This window comes from Zootoca vivipara, chromosome 1, assembly GCF_963506605.1.
Source record: "Zootoca vivipara chromosome 1, rZooViv1.1, whole genome shotgun sequence".
NCBI lineage: Eukaryota > Metazoa > Chordata > Lepidosauria > Squamata > Lacertidae > Zootoca > Zootoca vivipara.
Genome location: NC_083276.1, coordinates 74,940,172 through 74,954,117, shown reverse-complemented (window position 1 = coordinate 74,954,117; position 13,946 = coordinate 74,940,172). Strand labels below are relative to the sequence as shown.

The window sequence follows — 13,946 nt, the reverse complement described above, 5'->3', positions numbered from 1 at the left end:
ACTTTGGTGCTCTGCTGTATAGTTTGAGGAGGAGAAACCTTTTTACTTACTTTTTACATTTACATTTAAATCATTTTATTAATCCTGCTTCATCTGGTTTTTTTGTTTGTTTTTTGCAAGTTTGGGGCTGGTATTTTCAATGCTTTATTGAATTTATGTATCTGTGTTTTACTCTATACTGGTTTACATGTTTTAACAACCTAGGGAACAAAAGTATTAGCTGAGATCAATTCTGTAATTCTCTCATGCCATACATTCTTTGAACAGTATTGATCCACAGAGATGTCAATAGATCCATCTCTCACCTCTCCCCTTTTACAACTGACTCATATTCATGTACATCTACTACTATCTGCTAGCCATTACTTTTAACAGGTGGCTAACATGTCTTTTTACTCCCCAGGACTGTGAGTCACAAGTTATACTTGTATATGATTTACTGACTAAGGACCAACTGGGGGAAAGGCCTCGGCTGAACCACTTGCTGATCTCCCATGGTGGTGTGGGGTTGGAACTTGCCCACTACAAATTACACAATCCAACGCATGCTTTCTCAGACTTGCTTCTGAGAAAGCAGGCTGAGAGTTGCACTGCATGTCAGTAGACAAATTCATCTGAACTTTATTTGTATTTTAGAATGTTATGACATGTTTTGTTTTACAATTTTCGTACATGGCGCTTTATGATAAATTCCCTCCTTTTAAAAAATAGGGGAAGTAATATACAATAGAACTGATAGTTCCGGATGCAGTTTTTATGCAATTTGCAACAGAAGCTGTGAAATTGAGGTGTTCCAGGGACCATGTCCTTCAACAACTCCTTCCCACCCATCAACACCATCAGTTACAACTGCAGGAACCCCGCCTTCTCCGTCACCCACTATTGTTGTTCCATCAACTGGAGTATACACTACTGCAGCTTTATCAACCCCCACAACTCCTGTAACAGGTTGCCCTGATATTGATCCACCAAGAAAGGTAATTAGCATTGTTTTCATACGTACATTGATGATAGCTTTTGCTAGCTGATGGGAGGCTGTAGCCCAAAACATCAGAAGGGCTCCATGTTGGGGGAAGCTGTTGGTTACCAAATGCCTCTCTCACTCCATTTTCACCCCTCTTAAAAACCACCAAATGAATCCTCTCTTGGTGAAGGAGGTGTCTATGTTGAAAAGAAAATCCTGACTATCTCAGGGACTTTTGGCCACAGTTCATGCTGTATGAACACCACTGTTTTGGGAGGTATGAGGAGCTGCCATGTCACTTGGTCACAATCAACTCTCTTGTTATAGAACATGGGTCTTATTTGTGCTATTGATCTCACTGAAAATGGATGGGGATCTTGATGTTACTGGATTCCAGGTCTTATTATAACTGACCACTGGTGGTTGAAACTGGTGGGAATTGGAATACAACTTTGGGTAGGCCACAGGTTGTCTACCTCTGTCACAGAGTCATATATGGAGAAATTTTAGCCAATTCCAATTGTTCTTTTTGCCTCACTTTTCTAAAACATAGCAAGCTGGCTTATACCAAGGCAGACTATGGGTCTATCTATCTCACTGTTGTCCTTGTTGACTGCTAATGACTTCTCAGGGTTTCATACAGGAGCCTTCCCTTGGGCTAAGGATTAAATATGGGACTTTTTGCATGCATGCCATGTGATTTATCAATGAGAAACAGCCTCTCCCCTAACACCCCATTTTTGCCTCCGGGTGAGTTTTCCTCTCCCAGTAGTAGAAGAACCCTTGGTAGTGGAGATGGTGTCTTTCTAAGAGCATGACAGTGGAGATGGTGTCTTTCTAAGAGCATGACACTTGTAGAATATTTTTTTCTCTGGTTTCCCTCTAGACCAATGAAACTTGGATGTTTAACAACTGCACTGTGGCAACTTGTGAAGGAAACAACAAAATAGTTCTGAAGCCACAACCACCTGTAGAGAAGACAGTATGTGTGAGTGGACTCCCACCAATAAAAATAGTAGATAAGGATGGCTGTGTTGAACGCTACGAATGTGAATGTAAGTATAAATGAGCATTCAGAAAAAACTACATATATCTTTATGATATGGAATGAGAGGTTAAGATGTTTAACATACTGGACTGTATCATACAAAGCTCAGGGGGTGTGATGTCATGCAGTTGCAATTCCATTTATTGAGGGAGGTGAGACTTTTGAGGGTCTGTCAGGGAAGGCAATGGATTTGCAGAAGCCTAAGACCTCTTGTTTCTCCAGCATACTCCTTAAAAAGTCAATAGGTGGGTTTTCTTTTTTCTTTTTTAAATGAAAAGGAGAAAAGGAGAAAATGCTACGGTTCAGCCAGCTCCTGCTCTGGCTGTCACTAGTCATCAGGACTCTGGCTATGGCAGTTGCTTCACCACAAAATCTGCACCATCAACATTGTTCTCTTAGAATTCTCTTATTATTCCCCCTTTCTAATTGGTGCACCAGACTAGGACCAAGCCCATCAAAGTTAACACAAGCAACAGCATAATAACCAATGATTTCACAGTGTATATTTACTGGTACTTTGGTTACTCTGGTTTGCTCAAGACTACACTCCAGGTGGACCTTATTTGATCTTTTGATTTCTGTTACAGGTATTTGCACTGGTTGGGATGCTAACTATCTGACATTTGATGGCACTGATTACACTTTCCATGACAACTGCACTTACATCTTGGTGAAAGAGATTGTGAATATACATGGAAACTTTAGTGTTTTGGTTGACAATTACTTCTGTGATGTAACTAACAATCAGTCCTGTTCCAGAGCCATCATTGTAAATTACAATTCAATGGAAGTTGTGCTAAGCAGTGAAGTGCATGAAGGAGTGAGAATTAACAAGGTACTGTGTGTCACAGATTTTTCGAACTGTATTAACTTCCTACAATAATTATTCTTTACCAAAGCAAAAACGTAAAAATTACACTTTATAAACCAGCTAATGGGTTGCAAAATTTACATAACAATCGTGGCAAAGTGCCTGTTTGAGAAATGCTATTTAATCCCGTTATGTAGATTATGTTTAGGATTGAGATGCCATTCCTCAAAGTGCATCTCTATAATGACTACTCAGAAGAAAGCCCCCACTGAGTTCAATGCACTTTACTTCCAGTTAATGGTTATAGAATCAATGACACACACACACACACACACACACACACACACACACACACACCTATATCAGTTAAAAACTACCAGAATGGCTTACCGTTTTAAATTATGGTAAATACAATAACACAGTAAAATAATCATTGCAGTGTTAAAAGTAGTATAAAAACAGGCAGCTAGGAACTATCAGCATGGCCAGGACTGATTGCCCTCAAGTGCTCTGGAAGACTCTGAATCCTCCAGATTTATATTCTTTTGCCTCTTTTGTGCTCCTGTTTCAGGTTATTTTCAACCATGAGCCAGTCAATGGAGATTTCACCAAATATGGTATTTCTGTCACCAGTACTGGTACTGTCATGAGTGTCGAAATCCCTGCACTCCAAGCTTTTATATCTTTCAACGGGCTCACTTTCTCAGTAAAACTCCCCTTTGGCCTATTTCAACATAACACAGAGGGGCAATGTGGTAAGTAAAGGGATCAAAACATCCCCAATCATTCAAATCCTTTTTCACAATGTTATTCCTTCAAAACAAATTTCTTTACATGGGACGATGTGGAGCATTAAAAAAGCAATAAAGAAAATTTAACAATGGGAGGAGAGGCCACAGCATGGTAGAACACATGTGTGTGGTGTTAGACCATCCCAGGTCCAGTACCTGGTATCTACATCTGAAAGTTATTGGAACCAAGAAAGAACTGCTGCCCATCAGAGTAGACCTAATTGGCTTGGTGGACCTATGGTTTGACCAGGCTTCCTCAACATCGGTCCTCCAGATGTTTTTGGCCTACAACTCCCATGATCCCTAGCTAGCAGGACCAGTGGTCAGGGATGATGGGAACTGTAGTCTCAAAACATCTGGAGGGTTGAAGTTGAGGAAGCCTGGGTTTGACTAATATAGCCATATTGAAGAGTAGGAAACAGAATATGCATATTAGGGACAGTGTTCTTGAAGCTATGAACATGAGTTTGACCAAACTGCGGGAGGCTGTGCAAGACAGGAGTGCCTGGCATGCTATGGTCCATGGAGTCACGAAGAGTCGGACACGACTAAATGACTAAACAACAACAATGATACCAACAATGGCTTTTTCAATTAGGAAGTCTGCTTCGTTATTTCAATGTCATTCAGAGTGACATTAATGTATACTGCATATTCAGCACACTTACGATGCAACCGTTTCTCCCTCCTAGGGGTATGTTCAAATGACAAGACAGATGACTGCCGCCTCCCCAACGGCCATGAAGCTTCCTCTTGCTCAGAAATGGCCAGCTACTGGAAGACGTATGATAAAAACAAGCCCCATTGCTATGGAGTGCCAACAACATCACCTCCGACAACAACACCGCATGAGCCAAGAACGACAACACCAGCACCAACACCCTGCACCACTCCATCTCCTCTATGCGAGCTGATTGTGAGCGAGTAAGTTCAACACAGCCTTTACAATTGCTTCAGCTGTTAGATCCTGCAGAGCAAACAACTGCTTTGGCAACTTTATTTTTATTTTTTAAAAACCCACTTCTGATGACACATAGGAACATAAAATCATCATCAAGGCATTGTGCACATGACCTCATCTGTCCAGCTTGTGGGCAGGACATAAGCCACTGGTTGACCACAGGACTAGAAAGATAGAGCTTTGGTCTGCTCCAGCAGGGCTCTTCATCTTATCTTCTTATGTTTTTATCTACTGCCAGGACATCAGAAATGTTTTCTAGGGATAGATAACACCCTTTTCCTTTATTGTTTTTATATTTCACGGATCCATCCAACAATAAGCATGGCATTGTTTTAGTATCTTCAAGGCATCCTGGCTACCTTCTATACCATAAAGAGGTGTAACATTGCAATGCTGTAGGATTTTTACTTCCATAGTAATACAAAGCTGATCTTTGTAGAATTGATATCATTGTGAAATGTACTTTTGCTAAGAAGGTTATCCTTTCAGTTGCAGTTTCATACTGAAAATGGGGTGGGAAGGGGACATTGCAATATTTATGAGCCATAGTTCAACCATGTATTCTTCTGTATTTGAAGTGTCTTTGAAGAATGCCATAAGGTTCTGCCTCCCAGAATATACTATGAAGACTGCCTCCTTGAAGCCTGTCAGTCTTCCAATGATTCTGTGCCTTGCTACAATTTGGAGATATATGCTTCCCTCTGCATAGCTAAAGGGGTTTGTACTGACTGGAGGAACATGACGCTAGGAAAATGCCGTAAGTGGAAGACAATGTATTTTCGCTTATCCTAAAGTGAGCAGCAATTTATCCTAAAGTGAGCAGCAATTTATCGTAGAGCAATAACAGCTGAGTGAACCAACCAACCAATCAACTATTCAGCAGATATTCAATGCAAACTGAACAAACTGGCATGTTCTAACTTCAGTTGCATGTTTGTTTCCCTCAGTCTTTGTCCTTTTCCCACAAGGATTAAAATTTCAGCTTCTGCACTTCGTAATGGGTTGAATCCAGACTTTGCTCCTGTTGAATGGAAGGGAGCAGCAGAAGGGAAGGGAAGTTGACTTTTCCTAATGGCTCCATCTCCCTGAAGCCCATTGCAACCTCTGAAACTGCTCCAGAGGGTTGGAGGATCCTCCAGATCGAGGATGGGGGCATTGGCAAACGTTGCCTCCCTCTCTTTCCACCAACAGGTTCTCTCCACTGGATCAGAATCCATCTGTGGATGTCTGTATTGAATCCATTGTGTATTATGTTCTTAGCTATGGATATTTCCATTTGTAGGTCAGGATTGAGCATGCACTGGGGCTTACAACAGTCCTCTGGGTGTGGGTGTGCCTTGCCTTGGCAAAAAGCCACTCCTTCATTCAATCTGATGGCAACCATAGATGCTTTTTGTGGTTTTTAAAAAGGTAATGGGAAAAACATAATATGACAACATGTATTACATAGTCCTGCCTCATGTTGGAGTCATTCTGCTTTTTAATGACACATTTTATTCTCTTATATACAGCATACCACTGCCCCAAAGACAAGGTGTACAATGCATGTGGCCCCATTCACCCTGTCACCTGTGATGATGGGTATGTATTAACCAAATAATTAGCTGCACTTTTGTATCTTTGAATAAGAGATAAATATGAAATATGTATATGACTTGCTAGAAAATGGTGAATGTATATCATATCAATATCTTTATATGAAGATCTTTAATTAGTATGGTCCCAAGTATGGCAGCAGCGGAGAGTTGATGTGTTAAGTATTAGGGGAATGTTGCATTAATTAATAAGATTTGGTTTTTTCAAAAAGAATTCTAATCTATTTATATGGTTATTAATTTCATGTCAATTCTCCCCCCCCCCCAATAATTATGATTGCCAGCTTCAGGTTTCTAACTCTGGTTAAACTGCATTCTTTGCTGGTAGATACTTTAAACCTGCCAGAGTCTGAGCAGTTCCCACCACAGAAGTCCCTGCCTTGGTCTTTCTACTCTACTCATTTTACAAGGATGTTCTAAAGAGTCAGTCAGAACCCTTTCAGGTTCTCCAGGCCCTATCCCTATGGCTAATCCAGGGCATGGTAATTCTAGTGTCTGGTGCTAAACACTTCTACTCTAGAATCACATACTCGCTTGTACTCTGCACAAATTAATGAGGCAAGAGTACAAATATAGGCCACATAAATGGAACAGCATGCTTACCTGATACCATAAATCATGGTAATGTTGAATAGTTATTCTAGCTTTAACTCTCTTTATTCAGCTTGGTCAGGGGCATAGGAAGATTGGGGCGGTGGCAGTGGTGCGCCACAAGCGATGCGATCCAAGGGACGCCATCGCCGCTGCCCGCCCCGCCCCCAAAACACACGGCCCACCCCTACGCGCAGTGCACCCCACCCCAAAACACATGCCATGTCACTGCACACGGCACGCCCCCAGAACATGCGCCATGTCACTGGGGGCAGCACACCTGCTCTCCGCCCTCGGTGGCGGAGCATGAAGCTCCGCCGCTGAGCTTGGTTACCTTAAGTCAAGGGTATTAAAAGGTGAGGTCCATCCCAAATTAAGTAAAGCAGAGCAGGTGAAAAGAGTTTAAGGCCAGGCCGCATTACCTTGTTCTTAGCTCAAAAATGGGATTGCGTTTCAACCCTGATCCCATGTTTAGTACAATTGGATAGCATTATAAAGTAGATTAAGAAAGGTCCTTTCAAAGATTTCTTCCTTCTAGTGTTTACAGCTTGAGCAGAGTGGCCTGGCAGACTAGCTTTCACTGGTTTAAATTGGGGGTGGAGAAGTGACAGCCCATAAGCCAGATTCAGTCTACAGCACTTTTGACATGAGTAGACATGGTTCAGTCACAGTGAGCGCTGTTAATCTACAACCATATGCACACTTACTTGAGAGTAAGTGCCATTCACCTCAAAAACTTATTTCTGAGTAGACATGCAAAAAATTGTGCTGACAGGATTCCCAACACACACACACTCACTCACTCACTCACTCCTTACTCTTGTTACAATTAACCTGTTACAATTAACCTGTTGTCTCTTATTATGCCATCTCCAGTATTTATTTATTTCTTAGGAAAGTGTCAATTTTCTTTTGCGTTTAAATAATCCCTTAGAATAATAGTGTTTTCACGAAGGTGAGCACTGAAGCTATTAAACTGTTTGATTATAGAACTGGAAATAATATTATCTGCTCTTTTTTTCCTTGCAGACCAACCAAGGATACAAGTGAGCATGTTGCTGAAGGGTGCTTCTGCCCCAAGGACAAAATCCTCTTCAATACATACACGGATATCTGTGTCAAAACATGTGGTGAGTTTCTCTTTTCCTGATGGGCTGATTATGTCAATTTAAACCAAAAACAGATGCTTAATTAAAGGTGTTGGAGTTCATCAGCAAATGATTGGCCCTTTATGGCCAAATTTCCAGGAAGGTCAACTCAATTCTATGTTAAACATTTGCTGGGAGATAAAATCCCACAAGTTTTAAAGACAGCAGTTGCTGTGACAATAAGAAGTCAGTTAACCACCTATAAAGCTGGAAGGATTATTTCCAGGGGCTTACCTGAAGCTATTTGCTATTTTGTATATTTCCTAGTTTCTAATTTCTGAGCTGCTGTTACTATGCTACACTTGTCCTGTATGGATTATTTCTGGTCTGTTGCCCCTAATAAACAGCTTATGAAGATCATTAGAGATGGTATGTAGAACTTAGAAGGGCAATCCTATACTTATCTGCTCAGAGGTGTGTGCATGTGATTTGTTGTTTAGTCGTTTAGTCGTGTCCGACTCTTCGTGACCCCATGGACCATAGCACGCCAGGCACTCCTGTCTTCCACTGCCTCCCGTAGTTTGGTCAAACTCATGTTCATAGCTTCGAGAACACTGTCCAACCATCTTGTCCTCTGTCGTCCCCTTCTCCTAGTGCCCTCAATCTTTCCCAACATCAGGGTCTTTTCCAAGGATTCTTCTCTTCTCATGAGGTGGCCAAAGTATTGGAGCCTCAGCTTCACAATCTGTCCTTCCAGGGAGCACTCAGGGCTGATTTCCTTAAGAATTGATAGGTTTGATCTTCTAGCAGTCCATGGGACTCTCAAGAGTCTCCTCCAGCACCATAATTCAAAAGCATCAATTCTTCGGCGATCAGCCTTCTTTATGGTCCAGCTCTCACTTCCATACATCACTACTGGGAAAACCATAGCTTTAACTATATGGACCTTTGTCGGCAAGGTGATGTCTCTGCTTTTTAAGATGCTGTCTAGGTTTGTCATTGCTTTTCTCCCAAGAAGCAGGCGTCTTTTAATTTCGTGACTGCTGTCACCATCTGCAGTGATCAAGGAGCCCAAGAAAGTAAAATCTCTCACTGCCTCCATTTCTTCCCCTTCTATTTGCCAGGAGGTGATGGGACCAGTGGCCATGATCTTGGTTTTTTTGATGTTGAGCTTCAGACCATATTTTGCGCTCTCCTCTTTCACCCTCATTAAAAGGTTCTTTAATTCCTCCTCACTTTCTGCCATCAAGGTTGTGTCATCTGCATATCTGAGGTTGTTGATATTTCTTCCGGCAATCTTAATTCCTGCTTGGGATTCATCTAGTCCAGCCTTTCGCATGATGAATTCTGCATATAAGTTAAATAAGCAGGGAGACAATATACAACCTTGTCGTACTCCTTTCCCAATTTTGAACCAATCCGTTGTTCCATATCCAGTTCTAACTGTAGCTTCTTGTCCCACATAGAGATTTCTCAGGAGACAGATGAGGTGATCAGGCACTCCCATTTCTTTAAGAACTTGCCATAGTTTGCTGTGGTCGACACAGTCAAAGGCTTTTGCATAGTCAATGAAGCAGAAGTAGACGTTTTTCTGGAACTCTCTAGCTTTCTCCATAATCCAGCGCATGTTTGCTATTTGGTCTCTGGTTCCTCTGCCCTTTCGAAATCCAGCTTGCACTTCTGGGAGTTCTCGGTCCACATACTGCCTAAGCCTGCCTTGTAGAATTTTAAGCATAACCTTGCTAGCGTGTGAAATGAGGGCAATTGTGCGGTAGTTGGAGCATTCTTTGGCACTGCCCTTCTTTGGAATTGGGATGTAGACTGATCTTCTCCAATCCTCTGGCCATTGCTGAGTTTTCCAAACTTGCTGGCATATTGGGTGTAGCACCTTAACAGCATCATCTTTTAAAATTTTAAATAGTTCAGCTGGAATATCATCACTTCCACTGGCCTTGTTATTAGCAGTGCTTTCTAAGGCCCATTTGACTTCACTCTCCAAGATGTCTGGCTCAAGGTCAGCAACCACACTACCTGGGGTGTACGAGACCTCCATATCTTTCTGGTATAATTCCTCTGTGTGCATGTGAATTAGGGCCTAAATAACACATGGGTAATTTTAGCTTTTTCTTACACTTGCATGTCTTTCTATAATTTCAAATTCTGTCTGTAAACTCAAAATGAGCACCTGACTTGCAGGGGGCATACCACTAGTGGTGAAGAATAGCAGGATGCTATGGCACCCTCAGCATCCATTTCCTTCTGCGGTTACACATAAATGCTCCACTCCATGTGATGAAATTAAGTTTTACTACTATGTCATTGAACACTAACACAGTATTGTTATGCCTGTATTTTTATTATACTGCATGGAGGTATATTTTTAAAGAACAACCTAGGAAGAATCCTGTAAAAATTCACCATGTGGTGAAATTCTCTGTATAAACTGGTTACTTAGCTGGAAAAAGCTGCATAATAATGTTTAAAAGCAAATGGTTATGGCTACAGGAAACTGGTGTTAAAGTTAAGCCAGTTTACATGTTTATGGAATATAAGGGATCTGTATGAATTCTTATGCCTTTATTTATTTCCAGGTTGCGTGGGACCAGATGGATTGCCCAGACCAGTGAGTATTTCACTTGGAAATATGATGCCTAGACCGTTGCCCATACACAGCCAATATAGAGAATCATCCAGAACTGAAAGGGACTAATAATTGGCCCCACTATAACTGCAACACCCTGCACCCCTGCACATACATTCACAAGGCGGCAAGCTGTTATTATTAGTGCTAAACCTCTGCTTTACCAGACAAGGGCGTCATTTTATATTGTAGGGGTCGGAGATCATTTCAAATATTAGGAGGGGAGATATAAAATATAAAGTCATTCAGAGGAGGGGGGGAGAATTCACAATATTTAATTTAATTTAGTTTCTTCTTATTGTTATATACCACCTCAGTGTGTGTGTGTGTGTGTGTGTGTGTGTGTTGGAGAATAACCAAAAGAAAGCAATAGAGGTCAGTGAAACTTTTCTTTGTAGCAAAAAGATTTGCAGTTTTGGTATGCATAACTGGCATGTTGATCCAGATAATTATTTAAAGTAACATTCACTCAACATGCAGAAACAGTGAGTTGGTAAGAAATATAGAAGTGCTTCTGAAGGAGAAGCAGACATACAGTAGTCTGAAATGCCAGCCTCTCCTGGGCTCTATAGCTGTCAGATGGATTGTACAGAAGTACCAGCACATTTTCCAGCCCCCTTTGGATTGAGAGTTACACCAGTTGTCCCCTGAAGCCTTTGAAACATCAGATTAGATACACTAATATTAACTTAGTCATGTCCATCAATTTCAATGGATCTATTCTGAATAGGACTAACATCTAATGCAACACTTTGTGATCTTGAAGACAGACTCTGCATGAAAGTGATGGAAATTAAAATAGCAGCTGGTAGAGATTGTGGTCTCCATCACTGATACTTTGCTTGGGTTTCAGAAGAAGACCAACAAGACTTTCAGAGGGACTAAGAAGGCCATGCCTAAAGCACATATAGAAGCAAAGCTATATATGTGCTTCTCCCTGAAACAGCCTAGAACAGGCATCCCCAAACTTCGGCCCTCCAGATGTTTTGGACTACAATTCCCATTAATCCTGACCACTGGTCCTGTTAGCTAGGGATCACAGGAGTTGTAGGCCAAAACATCTAGAGGCTACAGTTTGGGGATGCCTGGCCTAGAAGGAAATTGAACCTGGTTCAGCATAACTTTCTGTATCTTATAGTTTAAGGAGGTCTTTTTATAGCCATTTGCTGGGTGGTAGGAACAATCCCTAAGAAGCCCCCTCAAATTGTAATGCATGGCTCTGGTCCAAAGCTTATTGCACAGTTAAGTTGGATATTACAGGAAGCTTAAGATCAGCTAGGTGCCCCTTCTAAAGAAAGCTTAAGGTCTAATAATTGACAAGTAAGCAGATGGTGATAGGTTTCATTGCTGCCATACAGTGTTAACTGATTTGCTTTCTTTTTCATATAGCCTGGCTCCTCATGGAAGAGCAACTGTCAAGAGTGTATTTGTGACCCATTGACTGAGAGCGTCCAGTGCAAGCCACAAACCTGTGTGTCATCGGAAGCACCCAAATGTGAGAAAGAAGGGTTTGTGCCTATCCCTGTGCTGACACCCGGAGACCCGTGCTGTCCAGAACTTCAATGCAGTATGTATTTGCATGTATTATTTATTGATAGCCAATTCCAATCAATCCAATTCTGCCCTCTGTTGATGAAACAATTTGTGCTATTATGGTTACTGTTGCTTTGGTTGAGGGGGAAACGCAGACATCCAGACATCATTATATGTTGACAGGTAACATCAGTTGCACAATTCTATCCCAACTTAATTATCCCTATAGTAAATAACCACATATAAAAACACACACACATTTTCTCTTGTCATATGGGGACTGACAGGCAGATCAATAGTTAAATCAATAGTTAAATCAATAGTTAAAACTATTGATATGTGGTTTAGCATCTGTACATCATATCTAATTAGAATACAGGGTTGGCCTTTTTTCATGATCTGCATATAATATTTTTCTCATTAGAGCAAGGATCTGACAAGCAATAGTAAATGTTCCCTACTAAAGGCAACTGTAGAGCCAGTGTGGTGTAAGGGCTAGAGTGTTGGACTATGACCTGGAAGACTAGGGTTCAAATCCCTGTTCAAGCTCACTGGGTGAAGCTCAGATCCACATGAAGCTCACTGGGTGAACTTGGGCCACTCACTTTCTCTCAGGCTAACCTACTTCACAGGGTTGTTGTGAGAATAAAATGGGGAGGGGAGCCATGGTGCGCCACCTTGAGCTCTTTGGGAGAAAAGGTAGCATAGAAATGTAAGAAACAATAATAGTAACTGAACAGCCAAGCCATGTGTTTGATATATGAAAACTGGTAAACAATCTTTGGGTTTGGATGCTTTGCTTTGCTCACCATATACTCAAAGAGCTTTACTACATCTGCTTTGGACTGGGGGTATTTGTCAGAAACGGGAGATTTGCTAGTCTCCTTTCCCTCCCTTACAATGTGAACTGAAGGCAAGCTAAGTCAGTACTGAAATGTATTTATTTATTTAATGCATTTTTAGTCTACCTGTTAGCCAGAAAAAGGCCCGCAGCAAAACTTACAATGATCAGTAATAAGACAGTCCCTGCCCTCGGTCTTGACATATAAAAGACATGGCATGAGAGGAAAAGGAAGTGGGAGGGAGGTGTGGGGGGAAGAGGCATATTCAGACCTTGTATCTTACTGTTCTTTTTAGCCTGGAGGGGTAAAACAAGCTTATTGTGGATGGGTGGGGATTGGATTGGTCTCCCACTTGCCGGCTTGGGAGGCAAGGGGAGTAAACTCCTAGCAGCTTTTAATGCCCTGGAGTATGCTGTCCTTCAGCTCTACAATACTAGTGTGTGATGTGTTGGGTGATGAGTGGGTATGTATATGTCAAACCTCCTTCAGCTGTTCTTTCTCTGGCTGATGGAGGGGGCCATGCTGGTCTTCCTCTAGCATACCTACCTCACCCCAGTACACTCTCACCCACCAATCATGATACTGAATAGGATTATTGTACTAGCACCACAGGAATATTTGCTGGTCTAAACATTTAAGACTGGGGTGCTAGATTTGCTTCTTCAGCTCTGTTATGTTTTCTGATTATTCCACAGAATGCAATACTACTACCTGCTCCAACGAAAAGAAACCTTGTGAACTTGGATACGAGGCAACCCCAGTCCTGCTTGAAGGAGACTGTTGTGTCAGCTTTCCCTGTAGTAAGTGCTAGCAGCCTGGATAGCTCGGTTGGTTAGCGCATCGTGCTGATAATGCCAAGGTTGCAAGTTCAGTTCCTATATGGGACAGCTGCATATTCCTGCATTGCAGGGGGTTGGACTTGATGATCCTCAGGGTCCCTTCCAACTCTATGATTCTATGAGTTTATTCTGACATGTCGAGAGAGAAAGTAGATGAGAGAGATTAAAACATCAAGTTAGGCTGAACCCATACATAATTTATATACAGTGGAAGCATTCCACGTGCCCCTCCTTAAAACAAA

The 13,946-nt window shown here is 41.7% G+C and overlaps 1 protein-coding gene across 1 annotated transcript in view; it reads left to right on the top strand.

Moving 5' to 3' along the window:
- LOC118096288 (mucin-5AC-like) overlaps positions 1-13,946 on the top strand; it is a 66,313-nt gene that overhangs the window by 44,045 nt on the left and 8,322 nt on the right. The window contains exons 35-45 of the mRNA XM_060276395.1: positions 712-977; positions 1,851-2,019; positions 2,600-2,847; positions 3,395-3,578; positions 4,307-4,538; positions 5,154-5,332; positions 6,087-6,160; positions 7,801-7,891; positions 10,441-10,472; positions 11,880-12,057; positions 13,561-13,665. Of these exons, the coding sequence (XP_060132378.1) occupies positions 712-977; positions 1,851-2,019; positions 2,600-2,847; positions 3,395-3,578; positions 4,307-4,538; positions 5,154-5,332; positions 6,087-6,160; positions 7,801-7,891; positions 10,441-10,472; positions 11,880-12,057; positions 13,561-13,665 (1,758 nt within the window). The remainder of the gene's footprint in view (positions 1-711; positions 978-1,850; positions 2,020-2,599; positions 2,848-3,394; positions 3,579-4,306; positions 4,539-5,153; positions 5,333-6,086; positions 6,161-7,800; positions 7,892-10,440; positions 10,473-11,879; positions 12,058-13,560; positions 13,666-13,946) is intronic.